The sequence below is a fragment of the Mirounga angustirostris genome, unplaced genomic scaffold (genome assembly GCF_029215605.1).
Source record: "Mirounga angustirostris isolate CCGP_5_RB_7025 unplaced genomic scaffold, mMirAng1.0.hap1 SCAF_6, whole genome shotgun sequence".
Classification (NCBI taxonomy): Eukaryota; Metazoa; Chordata; class Mammalia; order Carnivora; family Phocidae; genus Mirounga; species Mirounga angustirostris.
In genome coordinates, this window is record NW_026991714.1 from 60,808,940 (window position 1) to 60,830,049 (window position 21,110).

Here is a 21,110-nt window from a genome sequence, read left to right on the forward strand (position 1 = left end):
TCATTTGATGTTGGCGCCCTGATTGTAGCAGATTTTAAGCGCTGTCATTTTCTCTTCTAGGGTGATTTGTGGGTTCTTTTGAGGACTGGAGGTCATGGAGATCTTTCTCTCACAAGTCCCTTGACAGGGGCAATGCCTTTGCCAGCTGGCTGCTTGCATTTCCCTCTAGGACTCTGGTTAGGGCCCCCAGACCCTGCAGGCAGTCTTCTCCAGTAGGGGGCCCTGAGAGTCTAGCAAACTGTTCCTCTGGAAATGTATGCATCCTTGTCCCACCAAATTCTGAATGTGGACTGCAGTGGAGAACTGGCCAGCCCCAGTCTCTCCCCTCTGGCGCCCACTGGGTGGAAGGAAGTTGAGAAAACTCAGGGCCCCTTGACTACTCTGAAAAGTCCAAGGAAGTGCTAATCTCTTCAATCTCCTAAGAAATTGCCTTCAGTAGTTTGAAGTTGAGAATGAGCTACTATCTGCAGAACTGGTTTTCCAGTGTCTCTGTGCATCCTCCTGCATGGGCTGTGCAGCCCTGTCCTTTAGATTGGGGGAGTTCTTCAATTGTATTGTGGGGCCCCACCCAAGGCATCAGGGGATCCCTTTTAATATCCTCTTACACTGGAGCATTAAATCATCCCTGTCCCTGTATTCCAAGCAAGTCCTTTATAAAGTACAAGGGGGTGGTGAGGGGGAATGGAGACAGGTTTTATCTGTCATTCTTATTCCTTTTTTTGTTTGCTTTATTTTTGTTTGTGAAAATTAAACCTTAAAATGAGTCCAGATTTTTCCCTACAAACTTGGATTGAATGCAGTATATAAATATCTTATATAGTATCTCAGTGAAGGATGATTACTATACTTAATATTTCTCTCGACATTCTTGCATAGGATCACTGATAACCCTCAGCCTTCTGCATCAGGCACAGGTCACCTGAGAGGGAACTTTGACCCTTACTCAATTGAGTAAACTTCCAAGGACTGGGATGCATGCTTCCCCGCTCTCTCTAACCTTGGTCCCTGGTGGGAAACCCTTACAGAAAAATCTTGCCAAATATATCTGCACCTTTTCCTGCCGTATGAAACATCTTTGGGATGCCTGGGTGGCTCAGTCTGTTAAGTGTCTGCCTTTGGCTCAGGTCATGATCCCAGGGTCCAGGGATCGAGTCCCACATTGGGCTCTTTGCTCAGTGGAGAGCCTGCTTCTCCCTCTGCCCCTCCCTCTGCTCATGCTCTCTCTCTCTGACAAATAAATTAAATCTTAAATAAAATAAAATAAAGAATTAAAAAACGATTTAGTGAATGTAATTGAATTTTAAAAAGAGAGAGAGAGAGAATCTGGCATGTCTTTGGTTCTGAACGTCAGTTGTCCTAGTGCATATAGTTCTTTGGGATGGTAGGAATCAGCTTAATGTATAAACTGTGTACCTGTCCACGCTCCCCTTCCCCAAAATGCATACATTTGTTTAAAAATGAAATCTCATTTACAACCTTGCTCTAAAAGCAGAGTGTGAGTGACCAAGAAGTTAGGAAAGAGTGAACACTCAGTTTCTTAAAAGAACTGGTTTGTGAAGTATGTATAATTTATATGATTTATATATAATCAGGATAAATCAGAATTAATCAATGAAGGGATGCCTGTGTGGCTCAGTCAATTAAGCATCTGCCTTCAGCTCGGGTAATGATCCCAGAGTCCTGGGATCCAGTTCCACATCAGGCTCCTTGCTCGGCATTGAGCCTGCTTCTCCCTCTGCTTCTGTCTGCTGCTCCCCCTTCTCATGCTCTCTTTCTCTGACAAATAAATAAAATCTTAAAAAAAAAAAGAATTAATCAATGAAGATACCACTCTTCTGGGGTGAAATAAGCATTCTCAGCTGATGAAAGTGGTAGGGCACAAGAAGGACATGATACCAGCTGACTAGGTACTGCTAAGAATCTGGGCCATGCTTACCAGACATTTTCAGGATAAAAAGATGATACGAGAGCAGGTGAATAGATGATAGATAGATAGATAGATAGATAGATAGATACATAGATAGATAATAGATATAGATATAGATGATATAGATATAGATAGATATAGATAGATACCCACACCAATACCCATTGTAGTGAAATTTTTATACTCTTGGGACAAAAAGAACCTTTATAAGCTTCCTGAGTGTGTGTGTGTGGTAGGGGGAGATAAAAACAAGTCATGTACCAAGGGGCAGGGATAGAACAGCTTATGATTATCAGCAGAAGCTATTTCAAAAGGACTTCTTATAACAACACGAGAAGCGAAAAGACAATGGAATAATATCTTCAGAATATTAAATGAAAGTGATTTCCAACCTAGAAGTATAAACCCAACCAAATAGCAATCAAATGCAAGAGAATATTAAGAATATTTTCAAACATGCAGGGTATATCAAAAACTTACTTTCCAGGCACCAGGATGTAAGCCACCAAAATGAGGGAATCAGCCATGGGAAAGAAAGGCATAGGATATAAAAGTGAGAATAAGAGAATTCCCAGAATGATGGCAAAGGGGGATAGCAGTACAACAGCTGGGCCCTGATATACAGATGGCATCTGTCCAGGCTGCAGGAACGTGACCCAAGAGACAGGATGATATCAGGATGCCTTCTTTTGTATCATCTTTTTATACTAGCTCAGGGAAACCATTTCACCTATTTTTTTTAATTTTTTATTTTTTTTAAAGATTTTATTTATTTATTTGAGAGAGAGAGAATGAGAGAGAGAAAGCACATGAGAGGGGGGAGGGTCAGAGGGAGAAGCAGACTCCCCGCCGATCAGGGAGCCCGATGCGGGACTCGGTCCCGGGACTCCAGGATCATGACCTGAGCCGAAGGCAGTGGCTTAACCAACTGAGCCACCCAGGTGCCCCAATTTCACCTATTTTTTAATAGATTTTTTTAACGTTTATTTATTTTTTAGTAATCTGTACATCAGATACGGGGCTCAAACCCATGACCCGGAGATCAAGAGTCACATGCTCTTCCAACTGAGCCAGCAAGGTGCTCCATTAAGACAGTTTTAGATTTACAGAAAAACAGAATATAGTGCAGACAGTTCCCATATAATACCTTCTCACCCAGTTTCTCTTCTATTAACATCTTACATGAGTTTGGTTTGTTACAACACATGAGCCAATATTGATGCTTTGTTATTAATTTAAAGCCCATAGTTAATCAGATTGCCTTAGTTTTTACTTAATGTCCTTTTCTGTTCCAGGATCCCAACCAGGATACCACATTACATTGAGTAATCAAATCTCCTTTGGCTTCTCTTGGCTGTGATAGTTTCTCAGACATTCCTCATTTCTCATGACCTTGAGAGTTGGAGAAGTACTGGTCATGGTTTTTTTATTTTTATTTTTATTATTGAAGTATAGTTGACATACAGTGTTATATTAGTTTCAGGTGTGCATCATGGTTACCGGACAATTCTATACCTTACTCAGTGCTCACCTTGATAAGTGTAGGACCATCTTTCACCATCCTACATCGTTACAATATTGACTATATTCCCTGTTCTGTATTTAACTAATTTAACATCATTAGTTTTTGATGTAGTGTTCCATGATTCATTGTTTGTGTATAACACCCAGTGCTCCATGCAGAACGTGCCCTCTTTAATACTCATCACCAGGCTAACCCATCCTCCCACCCCTCTCCCCTCTAGAACCCTCGGTTTGTTTTTCAGAGTCCATCATGGTTCGTCTCCCCCTCCGATTTCCCCCCCTTCATTCTTCCCCTCCTGCTATCTTCTTCTTCTTCTTCTTCTTTTTTTTTTTTTAACATATATTGCATTATTTGTTTCAGAGGTACAGATCTGTTATTCAACAGTCTTGCACAATTCACAGCGCTCACCATAGCGCATACCCTCCCCAATATCTATCACCCAGCTACCCCATCCCTCCCACCCCCCAAGAGCCAAGATGTCCATCGATAGATGAATGGATAAAGAAGATGTGGTATATATATACAATGGAATATTATGCAGCCATCAAAAGGAATGGGGTCTTACCATTTGCAATGACATGGATGGAACTGAAGGGTGTTATGCTGAGCAAAATAAGTCAATCAGAGAAAGACATGTATCATATGACCTCACTGATATGAGGAATTCTTAATCTCAGGAAACAAACTGAGGGTCAACTAATGACATCTTGAAGAATTTCCTTCTCAATCAAAAACTACCCCTTTCCTATCCCTGCCTCACTTTATTATTTTAATTGAAGGTCAGTGGATAAAGGAAGAAGAAACTTTTTTATTCCCTCCAACCTCTAAAAATATCTTTTTTGGGGAACAGAAATGACTAATGCTGAAATACACTTTCATCTTTAGAAGTGTTTTTGGAATGAATGTTAACTTGACTCTCCACAGCATCTTAAGGAAGGCAAATGGTTTGAGGTGGGAGGAGATATAAGGGAAAGAAAGTAATGCTCAGTTTCCTTCCCTGGCCTTTACCCATTCTACTTCTCTCCCCAGGGGTGCACACACACACTCGCACACACACTCACACAGTTTGTGGGGAAAGAAAGCTCAATGCCCTCCTTATGAAGGAAGGAGAGGTTACAGAGATATTATGATGCAATGAGGACCATATGAAAGACACTGGTAACATTATGAGGTCAGGATTTTTACTGAAATGCTTCCCTATATGAAATGCATTAGACTAAGCCAGGGTTCCTCTCTGCTAAGGTCCTAGTGGCAACTCTGACTCCTACCCACAATATGAGATTTTAAGATCAAAGGAATGCAACCTGGGACAAAAGTTGAGACAGCAGGGAAGCACTGTAACAACTGGAAGGTTTTTCAAGTTGACAAATTTGTGCTCTTTCTCTCTGCACAGAAATAAGAGATTCCCTATATCCCTATGGATATCAGGGAGGAAAAGCGTTTAAGCACTGAACTTCAAATTAGCAATTTCAGGACAGCCTTGAAGGAGTTTGAAAAATTGGTTGAACATGTAGCGGCCCAGAAAAGAGACGAAAGAGCAGGCCTGTTTATCCAAAAAGAAGGTAAGATCAGCGATTAGAGACAGTCAAATTGGGTCTGTTGATGAGAACCGTAAAATGTTTTAAGCCATCAAAGAGAAGCGACATAGCTTAATAGCAAAGCCATCAAATGTGGGGCCTGAGTTCTGACTCTGTCTCTAAAGAACTAAGTGGTCCTGGGGAAGCTTTGTTCACTTCTCTGAACCTTAGTTGGCTCAAATGTAAAATTAAGAGGTTGGATGAAGTGACCTCAAAGGGCTCTCCCATGGGATCTACATCCGATGGCTTGCTGGTTGACCTGGGACTCCCAGAAGTACACAGTGACCATCAGCAAGCCATGGAAACCACCCTGCCCTCTCTTTACTTAAGGGTATGGTGAGACCATAAAGAGTTTCATAAGCAGAGCAAAGTGTTTTTTTCTGAAACTTTGCTTCACTGTCTTGGCCTCTCCTCATGTCTCTAGGCTGGAATGATTTTGAGCATGCTAAGTAAGGTAAGGGGAATGGGGTAGGCAGTGGTCTGCCAAGAATATTAAAAGCAGAAAAACCGACACCATGGCCAGGGATCAAGGGGCAGTTTTAGGGCATTGTGGATGGCATTGAGGACAGCAGTGACAAATAAGGCTTACCAGCAGAGTAAAAGACTAACCGAACAAAGCCTGCTGTTACAAGGAAAAGATCAAAGCCCATATAACTGTGAAGGTGTGGGCATGGCCAGCCTCTTCATGTGCCAGGCTGTACAGCCACAAATGAGTGAAATTGTTGACTTTGGATGGTCAAACACAAGCTGGTATTATTTGAATAGCAGTTAAGAATTTATAAATCACTTTGAAAAAAAGAATTTACAAGTCACCTTAATAAATATAATTTAATTGATTCTCTTGACAATTCTGATAGCAAATATTACTATTATTGTTATTACCCCCCATCCTATTTGTTAAAGGATGGCAAGTACAGGAAAATCATCTACCCCAGTCACTCAACCTCTATGTGTTAGAGCTAAGACTCAGAGCTTCGAGATGGACTTTTTAGATGAGTGTGAACTTGGCTGGGCTCTCTAAACCACTAGACAGAACTTTTATTTTTCCCCAGTCAGCCTCTTTACCTGTCCCTGTAATCGATTTTCCAAACCTTTACCACTTTTGTTGGATACTCTCTGGATCTCAGCATCTCTCAGCCAAGTTTCCAGCATCATAAGAAAAAGCAAGACCAAAAGACAAGAATTCCCTCAAAATCCCTTTCTTCCACTTCTGGGTTTCCCCAAAGCAGCTCCTGTCATTTTGTCCGTCCGTCCTTCTGTCCAAGGCTATCACTTTGCTGCAACAACTTCAAAATGTCCTTTCCACTGGCTTTGTCCTCTCAAACTAAAAATATACCCAAATGTCCTGACCTTGACTTTCTCTTCCCTGTAAGCTACCACTGTATGCTTTCTTTGCTTCTCCACTAAATTTCCCCACAGCATCATCACTTAATTTTCAATCTACTCAAGTCTGACTTCTCTCATCACTTTGCTGAAAATGCTCCTACCGAAGTATCCCAGCACCTAATAAGGCTGCCAAATTCAATCGTTTTCATTTTCCAGCTTACTTGGCTGTTTCACTGCATTACTTCCAGAAACTGTGTCCTTCTGTGTCTCTCATCACACCTCTCTCCTCTTATTTTTTCTCTTTCTCATTCTTTCTTTGCCTCTCTTTTTTTTTTTTTTGAGCTCTGCCCATGTTCTCTCTCAGTCTTAAAGCACAGATGCCATCCACCTAGTCTTTTAAACTAGATATCTTGCTATAACTGTTGACTATTTCATGGAATCTTACTCTTGGGTTGTTACAACAGCCGTTCAATATAATCGTCTTCTTGCCAAGAGTTATTCCTTAAAAATTTTTTTAAACTGCCACATCCCTGGCTTATTAACTCAGTTCTAAAGGACATATATCTGACCTTGGCATTTAGGGCTATTCCCAGCCATGCCTCAATCTACCTTTCCAGTCTCAGCTCCTGAACTTCCCTCCAGAACTTTCGGTCCTAATACGAACTTTCCAGCATTTCCAAGCACCTCATAATACTCGTAATGACTCTGATTTTGCATGTATCATTCCCCCCAATGTAGAGTGCCTTTCCTCCCTTTTTTTGTCCCTGTAAACTTTGCTCATCTTTTAAGACCAAATCAAATGTCACCTTTCTGTAAAAACTTTCCCCAAGCAAAGCCATCCGTAGCACCGTTAATGCACTTTCTTGGCATCTCAAGGATTTCCCTTGACCTGCAGAAATTGATATAGACGTGTGTGTTCCTGTCGCTTCTCTTCACAGCACTTGAACTGTGGGTGCTTTGAAGGCTTTTTAACCCTAGGGCTAGCCCAGTCTTGTGTCCAGGAAGTGCTCCTTAAATGTGTGCTAAGCAGGGGCACCTGGGTGGCCCAGTCAGTTAAGCAGCCGACTCTTAATCTCAGTTCGGGTCTTGATCTCAGGGTCATGAATTCAAGCTGGGCATGGAGTCTACTTAGAAAAAAAAAATGTGTGCTAAGCAAACAAGTTAATCTTGCTTTCGCTTCAAGCTTACAGTCACAAAGCCACATTGAAAAATTTCCTTCCTCTATAGTATATATGTATATATGTGTATGTATATGTATATATGTATCGATACAGAAAGAATATATTCTAATATATAGTAATATATATTTTATAGAATATTATACTATAATATACTACAGCATAATGTATAGTAGACATATTATGTATCTATTATATATGTAGTATAGATTCGGTAAGAAGTAATTCCTGCTAAATTTCCTTTTCTGACAGAAGGACTGATCTGAAAGACTGAGAAGGCGAAATACAATCTTAACTTTTCAGACTGTTAATACTGGCATGCCTTCATAATCATTCATAAATACTGGAAAATATGGTCTACTTCTCACTATAGGCAGGAAGCTAAGAACTAGAGAGAATGTTTTTAATGTAACAATGTCTACCTCAAAAATGATGTCAAGGAATTCATCTGTGCAATATTTCTCTTTAATCTTCTTGTCAATGACCTGATAGAATTAAAATCACCCCAGGAAAGAAAAGTTTCATCATCCTCATCTAGCCACATTTACAATGAGACACATTTACATGGAGACACATTATACTCACAGTGGTATGAATTTAAAGCAGCTAGTCTATGTGGATATCTCATAGGAATTTTAAATTTAATACGACCAAGAGGAAATGCTTTATTTTCCCCAAGAATCACGGTCCTTCCTCAGTTGCCCCTGTTTTGGTAAATAGCAGCAGAATCTGCTGAGTTTTAAAACCAGAAACCTGAGGGGGCGCCTGGGTGGCTCAGTCATTAAACGTCTGCCTTTGGCTCAGGTCATGGTCCCAGGGTCCTGGGATCCAGCCCCGCATCGGGCTCCCTGCTCAGCGGGAAGCCTGCTTCTCCCTCTCCCACTCCCCCTGCTTGTGTTCCCTCTCTCGCTGTCTCTCTCTCTGTCAAATAAATAAATAAAATCTTTAAAAAAAAAAGGTATCTCATTTCCCTTGCTCTTTAAAAATAAATAAATACATAAATAAAATAAAACCAGACACCCGAGTGTCATTCTAGAATAGGATTTCTCAACTTTGGCACTACTGACATTTGGGGCTTGATGATTCTTTGTTCTGTGTATGTGAGTATGGGGTGGGGGAGGGACTATCCTGTGCATCGTAAGATGGTTAGCAACATCTCTGGCCTCTATCTACTACATGCTGTAGCACTCCCACCCCTAATTCTAACAATCAAAATTGTCTGTAGATGACGTTGCCAATGTCCCCGTGGGAGACGGAGGGCAAAACCTCCCTTGGATGAGAACCACTGCTCTGGAATCCTGCCTGTCCTTCACTCATCAATCCTGCCCCACAACAGCTTCCAATCCATTACACATCTTTGCCATTCTACTTCCAACTATATCTCACCATCTCCAGTGCTACCTCTCAGTGCCTATGTCCCTTATCATCCAATCGAGGACATTTTCGAGAATGAAAGGGGTTGTTATTAATAAGTAAATTTAGAAAATCGGCTGCCTCCCTCTGGCCAATCCTCTACTATCTGAAACCTGGACTAGTGCACTAGGCTTTCGCTGGGTTTATAGCTGTCACTCTTACCTCCTCCCAGCAGCCAGTATACTTTGAGAAAAGGTTAAGGCAATACCTTACCAGCATACTTACCATCATGCTGGGAATAAAATACAAACTGCGGACTCCAGCCTGACCCTCCTTCTTGATAATCTCACCTGACAACACTTTCCCTGGCCTCACTATACTCCATACCCACTAACCTTCCCAGAACATGCCAAATTCTGTCCAGCTTCAGAGTCTTTGTGTTTGTTTGCCTCTGCCTAAAATGCTCTTGTCTAGCTTTACACATGGCTGAATCCTTTTTGCTTATCGGGTCTCAGCTTAAATTTTTTACCCATGTCCTTAGAGAGGCTTTCCTGAGGTCCATCGCTGCCCATCACCACTGATAGATAATTTTATCACAGCACCCTATTGGTTTCCTTCCTAGTACTTAGCTCACTCTATACCTTTGTACTTTATACCCTTATACGTTTACTTTGCTACTAAGGTATGACATACAGGAGAGCCTCTAAAACATGCTAATCTTAAGTGTATAGCACAGTTAACATGGACATTGTAAACATACCTGCAGCTACCAGCCAGATCCAGACAAAGAACATTCCTAGCACCCCAGAGAGTCCCCTTATATACAGATAACCACTCATCCAATGTCTTTCTCCAGTAATTTGTCTTGCCTGTCACAATCTGTAAATATTTTATTTGTTTACTTATTGATTTTATGTCTCTCCCCCTAGAATGTAAACACCCTGAGGAAGGGAACTTGTTTATTTAGTTCTAAGCTCAGTGTCTAGCTCAGTTCTCACATAACAAATTCACAAAGCATTTTTGTGTCTAACTCCTTGTCTTTAGACTCAATAGTAGCTCCCAGGTGAATCACCAAATTTGGCAAAATCGATATTCAAGCATGGTGTGTGTGTGTGTGTGTGTGCGTGCGTTCACACGCTGTCAAGGAACTGATCAAGAATTGCTCTTTGCTCTTGTCTCCCTTCTATCTGAGATGAGCTCTAGCAGACACTCCTGACTGGTAAAACTTTTCACAATAGGAAAGAAGTAATCCACTTTCTTATCTTTGTATTCCTGAACAAAACTCCTAAAACAGTTGAAACGTAAGCTTTGGAGGAAAAACTAAAGACCAAAATATTTTCTTCTAAGTATTATTTTAGTCAAGGGCCAAGTTATCTTTCTAATGTAAAGAGAACCTTAAAATGCAACATAATCTGGTTTTAATAGGTTGAAATATGGAAATAGATTAGAAAATAGGAAAAGGAGCTTGATAGTTACCTTGGAGTTTGGTAACAATGTTCTTGCACTTTGTTACAATGCAGATGTAATCGATCATGACAAGTTTTATGTGGCTGTGCAGGAACTCTTTGGTCCAGAAGTGAAGAATCAAGATGTGAAATGCTTTTACAGGAAACTCTGCAACAACCCCGATGCATCTATAGACTGGTGTGAGGTAGTCACTTTTCATGTTTATCATAAGAAATCCAGTATTATTTCTTCTCATTCAGAATAAATAATTTAATCCAAGTGTGATTTCGCCTGAGATCATGATCCTCAGGGCTGTGAGATCGAACCCTGTGTTGGGCTCCTCACTGGGCATGGAACCTGCTTAAGATTCTCTCCCTCCCTCTCCCTCTGCCTCTCCCCTGCTCAAAAAAAATCAGTAGATACAGTAGACAAAAAGAAAAGCAAAGAGTGAAAGGATTTGACTATCACTTTTAACAAGCTAGTAGATACATATAAATAGAACTTTGAACAAGATATAAGAAAGACACATCTTCTCAATTATGTATAGGACCATCACAAAGCTGTGCATGTATAAAACTATAAAGGACATTTCAATAAACTCCAATATAATAAAATTAGAAATCAATAATAAAAGATAACCCAAGTCCCCAAGAACTGACCAAATAAAAAAAAGAATTAATTTTGGGAAAAAAGCCTTTGAAGAATACATAATTCCTGCATTATATACATTTTTGTACAACTGAGGAAAAGCTGAAAAGCTATTCAACTCATTTTATGAGGCTGGAAATAACATGAACTGAACAAAGATAAAATGTCAGGGAATGATAGGCCAATATTACTCACAAATGTAGTTACTGAAATCCTAAATAAAATTTTAACAAGTCGAATCCAGCAGTGCATTAAAAACCATTTCTGAGTAGAACTCATCCCAGAAAAGTAAGGGCAATTTAATATTAGAAAGTCCAGTAACGTATTTCATTCAATATGTCAGGGGAGGAAAAATAATACAATAATTTTAATTAGAAGTTAGCACACTGAGGCCCATGGCCAAACTGAACAGCCACCTGTTTTGCAAACACAGTTTATTGGAACGTGGAACATTCGTCCATCTGTATATCTGTGGCTGTGTCTGCACACCAGGAATGGAATTGAGTATTGTGACAGAGACAGAATGCTCTGCAAGCTGACAGTATTTACTACCTGTCCCTTTTCAGGAAAAGTCTGCTGACTCCTGATCTTAAAATACCATGAAAATAAAAAAGATATTTGATAGAAATCCAGTAGTCATTCCTGTTTTTAAAAAGAAAAAAAAAAAAAAACTTTAGCAGAATAAGAATGATGGACAATTCCCTGAACTTGGTAAAAGGTGGTGTTCATTTTCTGTAGCTGCTGTAAAAAAAGATCACAAATTTAGCAACTTTCCCCTCAGCTTTATTGACATATAAAATTGGGTAAGTTTAAGGTGTACAATGTATTCATTTGTACATTTCTATATGTCAAAATGGTCACCTCCATAGGGTTAGCTGTCATGTCACATGATTACTGTTTCTTCTTTGTGGGGAGAACATTAAAGATCTACTCTGTTGGCAACTTTGAAGTATATTATGCAGCATTCTTAACTATAATCGCCATGCTGTACGTTAGATCCCCAGGACTCATCCATCTTATAATTGGAAGTTTGAACTCTGAACAACATGTTTCCTTTTCCCTGATAACCACCATTTTAGTCTCTGTTTCTATGGGTTCAGCTTCTTTCGATTCCTCATATAAGTGATATTACGTCTTTCTGTGTCTGATTTATGTTACTTAGCATAATGCCCTCAAGGTTCACCCATGTTGTTGCAAATGGCAAGATTTCTTTTTTTCTAAACTTAGCAACTTCAAGAAACAAACATTTATTATCTCACCATTTCCATGGATCAGGATTCTGGGCACAGCTTAACTGGCTCCTACTCAAGGTCTCACAGGGCTGCAATCAAGGTATTCTCATTTGGAGACCCAACCAATGTAGAATCTGTTTCCGAGCTCATTCCAGTTGTTGGCTGAATGCATTCCCTTGTTGTATGACTAAGGAACTCAGCTTTTTATTGGCTGGAAGCTGGAGACAGGAAGGTGTCCTCATGTCTGCAGTTCTTTGCCATATGACGTACTACATAGGCAGTTCACAGCTCTGCTTCTTCAAGGCTTTCTCCACAGTCCCTGAAGATGGTCTTGTATAATGTAACATAGTCATGGGAGAAACAATCCAGCACATTTGCCTTATTCCTTTGGTTAGAAGCAAGTCACAGGTTCTAGGCATTCTCAAGGGATGTAGGTTCCACAAAGGTGTGACTCGTGTGTGTGGGGAGGAGGGGAGTTACGTTAGGACGTGTTCACCATAGAGACTTCTAGAAACCTCTTTAATCAAGGGTCATATTTAACAGTAAAATACTAGAAACATTCCCATTAAAGTTAAAAGCAAGAAAAGGATGCCTAGTATCTTTACTACTTTTCAACACTTTACTGGAAATTCTAAGTAATGCAAAGACAAAAAAATAAATAAATAAAAAGGAAGCAATATGTAGTAAAAGCGTAATAAAAATGTAAAAAAAGTAACTAAAAATGCAAATTGTCATTATTTGTGTAGATGGTGTAATTGTCTACCAAGAACATACAATAGAACCAGATGGCAAACTATTAGAATTAAGGGAGTTCAGGAGAATTCAAAGAAGAGAAACATGCCAGAATCAATAACTTTCACAAACATAAGCAGTAACTCTCCTGGACATTCTCACATATAACTAACAAGAAAAACAAAACAAAACAAAACAAGGTTTCCATTCACAAGAACAACAAATAGCAAAAAATGCCATGGGATAAGTCTATTAAGGAATGTATAAGACTATGACACTTTCCTGAAGGAGTAAGAGAAGATCTGGAAAATAATTAAGGGACTCAATTTGCAAAGATCCCAACTATCCCCAGTAATTTGATAGTATTTATAAACTTAATAGAATTCCAATAAAACAGACTTTTGGAATTAATACAGCTAGGCTAATAGATACCCCAACACATCAGTAATTGAATTTTAATACACTCCATGTCAATTTAATAATTCTTATAAATACTTTAGGTTGCTTGTAGAAATTGAAAAACATTCTAACAAACTTCTGGTGAGTACTAGCAAGCCCAGGATACCTATGGATTAGCATGAAGATTCTACTGTGGAGTATATTTTTAAAGCTTGTACTTTTTTGCAAGAAATGAAAAATAAGAATATGATTTTCACTTAGATATTTGCTTGATTATGACATCAAAAGCAAAAATATGAAAGCACCACATATATAAAAATATATAATCTAAATGGAAGTGGAAAGGGATCAGTAGGGAACAAGGTTCATATATCAAAGACAATGAATCATGAATGCCATGCTTACTTCTTTTTCTTTCTCTCCCTTCCTTCCTTCTTTCCTTTCTTTTCTTTTTTCTTTCTTTCTCTTTTTTCTTTCTTTCTTTCTCTCCCTTTCTTTCTTTCTTTCTTTCTTTCTTTCTTTCTTTCTTTCTTTCTTTCTTTCTTTCTTTCTTTCTTTCTTTCTTTCTTTCTTTCCAGCCTGTTTGGTAGAGCTTGCCTTTATAGCTTTATATTCAATGGTCAATTTTTCAATATGTCTTGGGTTTTCAGGAGCAGATTTCTGAGATTTGCAGTGTGGTTACCTGAATTTCTATACAGTGGTGACCTGTTTTTCTGGAACTATCATGAGTTAATGTTTGTGTTGCTAAAATTAGAGTGAATTTTGGTCATTTTGTCAGAATACACTACATAGAACTTCACAGTAACTGCTGGATATTACCAAAGGTAGAACACCTGGGCAAAGGTTGGGCCAGGGTCTGGATATGCCCCCTGCTTAGATGGTACAAATAAAACCAGACAGCTGTATTAATAAGATAGTCAAAGAATGACTGAGAAATGTTGGATTTATCCTCAGTGAAAGTACAACAACACAAAATCTCAAAGAAGCTTTGCTAGGAAAGACCATCATCTGAGACCGAACCATTAGCAACTCTAGACCTGCACTGTCCAAAACACTTGCCCCTAGACACATGGGGCTGTTGAGGACTGGAAATGTAACCAGTCTCAATTGATACATGCTGTAATTATAAATACACACTGGATTTCAAAGATGTAATATATGAAAACAGTGTAAAATAGCTCACTAGCAACTTTTTATATTGGTTACATGTTGAAATTATATTTTAGACATAGCAGGTTCAAAACATATTATTAAAACTGATTCACTCTTGGGATGCCTGGGTGGCTCGTCAGTTAAGCCTCTGTCTTCGGCTCAGGGTCCTGGGATCGAGCCCCACATCGGGCTCCCTGCTCAGCAGGAAGCCTAATTTTCCCTCTGCCTGCCGCTCCCCCTGCTTGTGCTCTCTCTCTTTCTCTGACAAATAAATAAATAAAATCTTTTTAATAAAGAAAATTAAACTAATTCACTCTTTTTACATTTTTAATGTGACTACTAAAAAAATTAAAGTTATATATATGGCTCTCATTATGTTTTTATTGGACAGAAGAGAAAAATGTCAAAATAGACATGGAAGGAATTTGTCCTGATCAGCAAAGACAGATTTTTGCTGACAAACAACTCAAATATGGCCAGACCACATCCCTTAGAAAGAGTTCAACTTTGTTTCAGAAAGAATAAGAAGACATTTGGCCTTGTTCTCTAAGAGCACAAGCATAAGAGAGAAAAGTTTAATATAGTGTGTTTAGATATCTGAAGATCAAAGAAAATGATACAATTAGCCCCCATGATCAGGAGGGTTCATTCTGAAGAATGTGATTTCAAATTATTTACTGTCAACTAGTTTTACAGATAAGTCAAATCTGCAAAATGTCCCTTCTTATTTGGGCAAAAGTATAAATAGAGGCCCATATATCAAATATGTAAATGTTTTTAAATTATAAATTCAGCTAATTGTTAAATCGAGTATATTCTATCCTCCAATTTTGACAAATATGCCTTAGTAATGCCCTGGGAGTCCAAGTTAGAATTAAAAATTCTCATACCTTGTAGTTTCATGCTGAAACATGGAGACAAGGGGAGAGCTAGCCCCTTCTTTTTGTACTAGTGGCTCCATCCTACATCATGAGGAACCAAGCACACACAACACGGACAGGACACCCCAGTCCCTGTGTCTAAGCTCTTTCTCCATGAACGCTCGGCCTTGGCCACCCCTCAATCCAAGGGGTGCACCGACCAGTAGTGTGTGGTCCATCCTCATGAGGATGTACCTGGATGAGAGGCTTCAGGGGCTAGAAGGGGGCTTGGAGCCCCTTAGGCAGGGAATTCTGGGGTCTCAGGATAATGGCCCCTTAGCCTCCTGAACTAGAGTGGGACCCTCTAAAGCTGAGCTGACCAACAGTAGCCACTAGCTAGTTACGTCTAATTACGTTTAAATTAAATTAACAGTTCAACTCCTCAACTCAAATTGGACTACATTTCCGAGGTTCGAGATCCAATGAGGCTAGTGACTATCATCTCGGATAGAACAGATTGTAGAAGATTCTTGTCTTTGCAAACAGTTCAGCTGGACAGTGCTGCTCTGTGAGCATAGGCCCCAGGGCTTGGACCTGAAAGCAAGACTACAAGTGCAAAGGTGGCTGTTCTGTCTTTTTTGACTCACTGATTGAATAAAATAGAAGACAAATATATATGATATCACATGCATATACATATCAACAAAAGCCCTTAACCATCCAAAGATTAAAAGAGTTTAAGAAATCAAATGAACAATAAGACAGTAATTTTGTAGGAATACAGAAATGGCTTTTTCCTAAATGTTGTAAGTGTACAAAATATACATATTTTTTCAAGGATCTGGGCTCAATCACACTGTGTACATCCTTTGGATATTGTCCCATCTACTGATAACTTGAATTCTCTGTCACTACACTTGGAGTAGCAGTAATTTTGAGAATCACATATCCTCACCATTCTCAAATTTTTAATGACTATTTCTCACATGCTCAATGGTTCATGTGCTTGAATTTCTAATGCAATATTTTTGGATCACTAAAAATATGAAAATGAGTGTATAACAAGTGATTCATGTCAACATCAAATAATTTATGCATTTCAAGAAATAACAGAAGTCTGTTGATATTATATTACAGACTTGGATTCAGAAAAATAATGCTCAAAAAATGTCCCATGGTGCGAACAAATGAGACACGGTCAATCCACTTACCTGGAGTTCTACGCCATTAACTGAGAATTGGTCTCTGTCTATTTTATAGGGTTCTCTGTTTTAAAGAGAGAGAATTATGTCACAAATGTTTTGTTGTAAGTCAACAAGACACTTCTTTGTCCTTGAAATAAATGGATGAAGGAATGAGTAAAGAAGATCCAGATTGTTTCATTGTGTGGGTGAGGAAATAGAGCCCCGTTCTTTTCCACATCTACTCCCTCTTTCTCCTTCTCCTTCCCTTTCCAATTAGAACATCATAATTATATTACATTTTTTTTCAGACACCTCCTATGTTCTCATCTAATCTCCACAACAGCCCCCCAGCCCCCGCCACCATGTGGATTGTGGAGGGGAATGTTTTGCAATAATAAAGATGAGGGAAATGAAACACAGAAAGGTTAATTGACTTACCGAAAGCCACAGAGAAAATTGGTTTTGGTCCTGGAGCTGAGACTTTCTCCTTCTCTCTGCAGGAATTTCATATGACATTATTCTGTTATATCACTTGTGTTCCTCATAAGCCACACGCAAGTTTAATAGAAACACTTGGGAGCAGCCTCCGCACACTGTATGTACATGAAGAAAAACGAGGTTTGAGAAAATATTGCAGGAAGCTTCTCCTTCTATTGTTCTGTCATTTTCCTCACAAACTATCTGTGCCAATGCTCCTAAGAGGCATTTCTATTCCAGGCGGTGTGACCTAACCTTTCTAGGCTTCAGATCCATCATCTGTAAAATGGAAATTCAGCGCTGGGAGACTAACTTTGTTTCAGTGCAGACTACCATTTCTTTTTTATCAGCCAATGTTAACCTTATCAGGTAAGAAGAACTGGGTTTATTCTTTTAAAGTCAGGCATGAATGTACAAAACTGATTCTCTCTTTTTTTAAAGATTTTATTTATTTATTTGAGAGAGAGAGCCAGCAGGAGTGGGTTGGGGGGAGGGGCAGAGGAAGAGGGAGAAGCAGACTCCCCGCTGAGCAGGGAGCCCAATGAGGGACTCCATCCCAGGACCCAGAGATCATGACCTGAGCCTGACTGAGCCACCCAGGCACCCCAAAACTGATTCTGAATATAAATCTCTTTGCTGTAGCAATGCTGTAAATAGGTGCACTTTCTTTCTCTAGGTTTCTGATTCAAATGCACTTGGAAAAATGGACGTTTATAGAATAATGAAACCTTATAACTCAACTAAAACATCACCTAGACCTGCCTTTTTAATTTATAAGGAGAAAAATTAGATGTAAAGAGATCCAAGGAAATGTGATGGTATTAAACTTGTAAAACTAGTCAGTGGTAATTCTGATACAGATACAATCCACTTTCCCTACAATACAACTTTAGTCCACATTTCCAGTGGGCAATTCATAAACGCATTTTTTTTCTAGGAACATACTCAAATTAATTTTTAAAAGGAAGCATGTAACACCATATGGGATGCCTATGACTGTGTTCACCCCAAAATGATTTTAAGTGAATTATTATAAATCTAAAACTGTATCTGCTAACTTCAAAAGTATTTTTTTAAAGATTTTATTTATTCATTTGAGACAGAGAGAGACAGAGAGAAAGAGAGACCATGAGCAGGGGGAAGAGGCAGAGGGAGAGGGAAAAGCAGGCTCCCCGCTGAGCAGGGAGCCAGATGCGGGACTTGATCCCAAGACCCAGAGATCATGACCTGAACCAAAGGCAGACGCTTAGCCGACTGAGCCACCCAGGTGCTACCAAAAATATTTTTAAAATACTCCACGGTAGGTTAAAAAATAGGTTGAATACAGGTTTTTATTTTCTTCTATCTGCTTTTTATTTTCTTCGAATGTTCTACATGTTCCTTATGTAATCAGGGGGAAAAAAGTGTAGTTAAATAAATGAATCACTTAAAGCATGGAGCAAGTCCTTTAAATAACATAGTTAAAGAAAATTAATACTCTAATGCATTATTAATACTAGTTATAAAGTATTCCAGACTTGTCACATGTACAATGACTCATCTGAAATTTTATATTGTTGAAAGAGAAATTTAAGATCCTTGAGGCTATAGTTCACCATAGGAAAGATGTTTTCTGCTTTTTAGAAACATTGCTCCACTGAAACATTTCCTTTCAAAATGTAAAGCTTTAGCTGTCCCTTCTGGAGTTTATCTGGTAAAAAGGCTCTTAAATTTTTCCTCAGGAAATTGTAGTTTTTAGCATCCTTTGGAAATTATTTATGGTAAGCAGTGTAATATTGTGTTATTACAAGTCAGAATAGCAAAATTTGTCATTTCCATAAGACCAGATGTCCTACAGGATGGCAAGTACCTATAGATGTGACTAAAATTACAGGTAGGACAGACTGCATGGATGATGTGCTGTTTGGACAGGGAGCAGAGGTGCCCAGTGGACTGCTTTGAACTAGCAAAGAGGACACCTGAGCTCTGCTTCCGTACTGTTTCTTGTAAAACTGAGAATTATATTTACTCTAATGTTGACATCGATTGACTTCCTATCTGGTACTTAGAGCCATCTAGGTACTTTCTTATCTTCCTAATTATTAAGTAATCTAATTATGATTTCCTCATTTGATTCTGACACCAAGGCATAAGGTTGGGTAATTATTTTTTACAGATGGGAAAACTCAGGCACAGAGAAATTAAGGAATGGGCCTGAGGTCATTTGACTAGTAGGCGTAGAATCTGGCTTTGGACCCAATCGCTAGTCGAAAGCACCAATATAGCTTCTCAAAGGAAAGTCTCCCACATCTGTTCTCAGACGTTTAACAGATATGCCATCACTGTGTCTGTAAGACTTACCCCCATATTGCAAATTGAATTAAATAACTATCTGTAAACTGCTTTTAAAATATAGGTATTATAGACACGTAGAACGTTATTTCAAATTAGGTGACAACACGTATGGGGTGCAGTTCTCTGACCCTGAGAAACAATGGAATTCATTAGCCCAGAAATAAGCATCATTTTTTTTTAAGATTTTATTTATTTATTTGAGAGAGAGAGAGAATGAGAGACAGAGAGCACGAGAGGGAAGAGGGTCAGAGGGAGAAGCAGACCCCCCGCTGAGCAGGGAGCCCGATGTGGGACTCGATCCTGGGACTCCGGGATCATGACCTGAGCCGAAGGCAGTCGCTTAACCAACTGAGCCACCCAGGCACCCAGAAATAAGCATCATTAACGTCATCATTTCACATTATTATCTAAAAATTATCTCCCACTATTGTTTGGAGTTAAATTGGTTGCAAGTGTTGGCCACGTTTTTGTTGTATTTTGCACAAATAATGTAAATCATACTGAACTGCATTTTTAAAATGAGGATATGGGACGCCTGGGTGACTCAGATGGTTAAGCATCTGCCTTCGGCTCGGGTCATGATCCCAGGGTTCTGGGATCGAGCCCTGCATCAGGCTCCCTGCTCAGCGGGGAGCCTCCTTCTCCCTCTCCTTCTCCTGCTCCCCCTGTTTGTGCTCTCTCGCTCTCTCTGTCGAATAAATAAATAAAATCTTTTAAAAAAATTAATTAAAAAAATAAAATAAAAAAATAAAAATGAGGGTATGATAGGCAGAATTCTAAAGGTGCCCCCTCTGAGACTCCCATGCCCTGGTTATTCAATCACACATTAATTTAGGTGCTGCTACAAAGGAATTTTACAGATGCAATTAATGTTACTAATCAGCTGAATTAAAGTAGGAAGATTATCCTGGATTATCTGCGTGGGCCAGTGTGATATTTGAAGGGCCTCTGCTGGTGTGAGACAGAGGGCCCATGTCCTGGGACTGAAGAGAGGCCTCTGGTCAGAGCTAGCAGGGAAACAGGACCTCAGGCCAACAACCTGAATGAGCTTAGAACAGATTCTTCCCCAAGTCTTCAATAAAGAACACATTTCTGCTGACATCTGGATTTTAGCCCATTGCGACTCATGCTGGCCTTCCATGGAACTGTGAGCTAATATATGGGTGTTGTTTTAAGTCACTATGTTTGCGGTCCTTTGTTTTGGTAGCAACAGAGGACTAACATAGAGGGGAAGGTGTCAGAGTTCAAGAAGATAAGAAGAATTCAAATTCGACAGCAGTGGGAGGAGTTACGACACTTGAAATAAGAAGCTTGAGACAGAAGCGCAAGAAAGGGACTAAGGATTATTTTCCATAATTGCCTTTGGCAGGTTTGTTGTATTTTTGATTTGAAGATGTGCAAGATTTTTTTTTTTTTAAGTAGGCTCTATGCCCAACATGGGGCTTGAACTCACAACCCCAAGATCAGGAGTCACATGCTCTACCGACTGAGCTAGCCAGGGCCCCCTAAAGATGTGCAAGATTTGAACATGCCAGAAAGAAATCAGAAGAAAGCGAGAGAGATAGGGGTGATAACGAGGGGGAAAGGTGACAAGTTCTGAGGATAGCATCAAGGGGATGGGACGCAGAGAACAGGTGGAGAGATTAGGAAAGGAGAAACATATCTTCCTCTGCAAGGGATGGAAGGAAGAAAAGGTGTGTCCAGACCCAGGTTGGTTTTGGAACTAGGGTGGCAAGAAATGCCAAGGAGGCTCTCGTCTG

General features: G+C 39.5%; 1 protein-coding gene across 1 annotated transcript in view; it reads left to right on the top strand.

The window, feature by feature from the left end:
* The first annotated feature begins 4,869 nt into the window (after window positions 1–4,869).
* WDR64 (WD repeat domain 64) overlaps window positions 4,870–21,110 on the top strand; it is a 146,557-nt gene continuing 130,316 nt past the window's right edge. Inside the window, exons 1-2 of the mRNA XM_045876185.2 lie at window positions 4,870–5,014; window positions 10,407–10,537. Coding sequence (XP_045732141.1) covers window positions 4,870–5,014; window positions 10,407–10,537 — 276 coding nt within the window. The remainder of the gene's footprint in view (window positions 5,015–10,406; window positions 10,538–21,110) is intronic.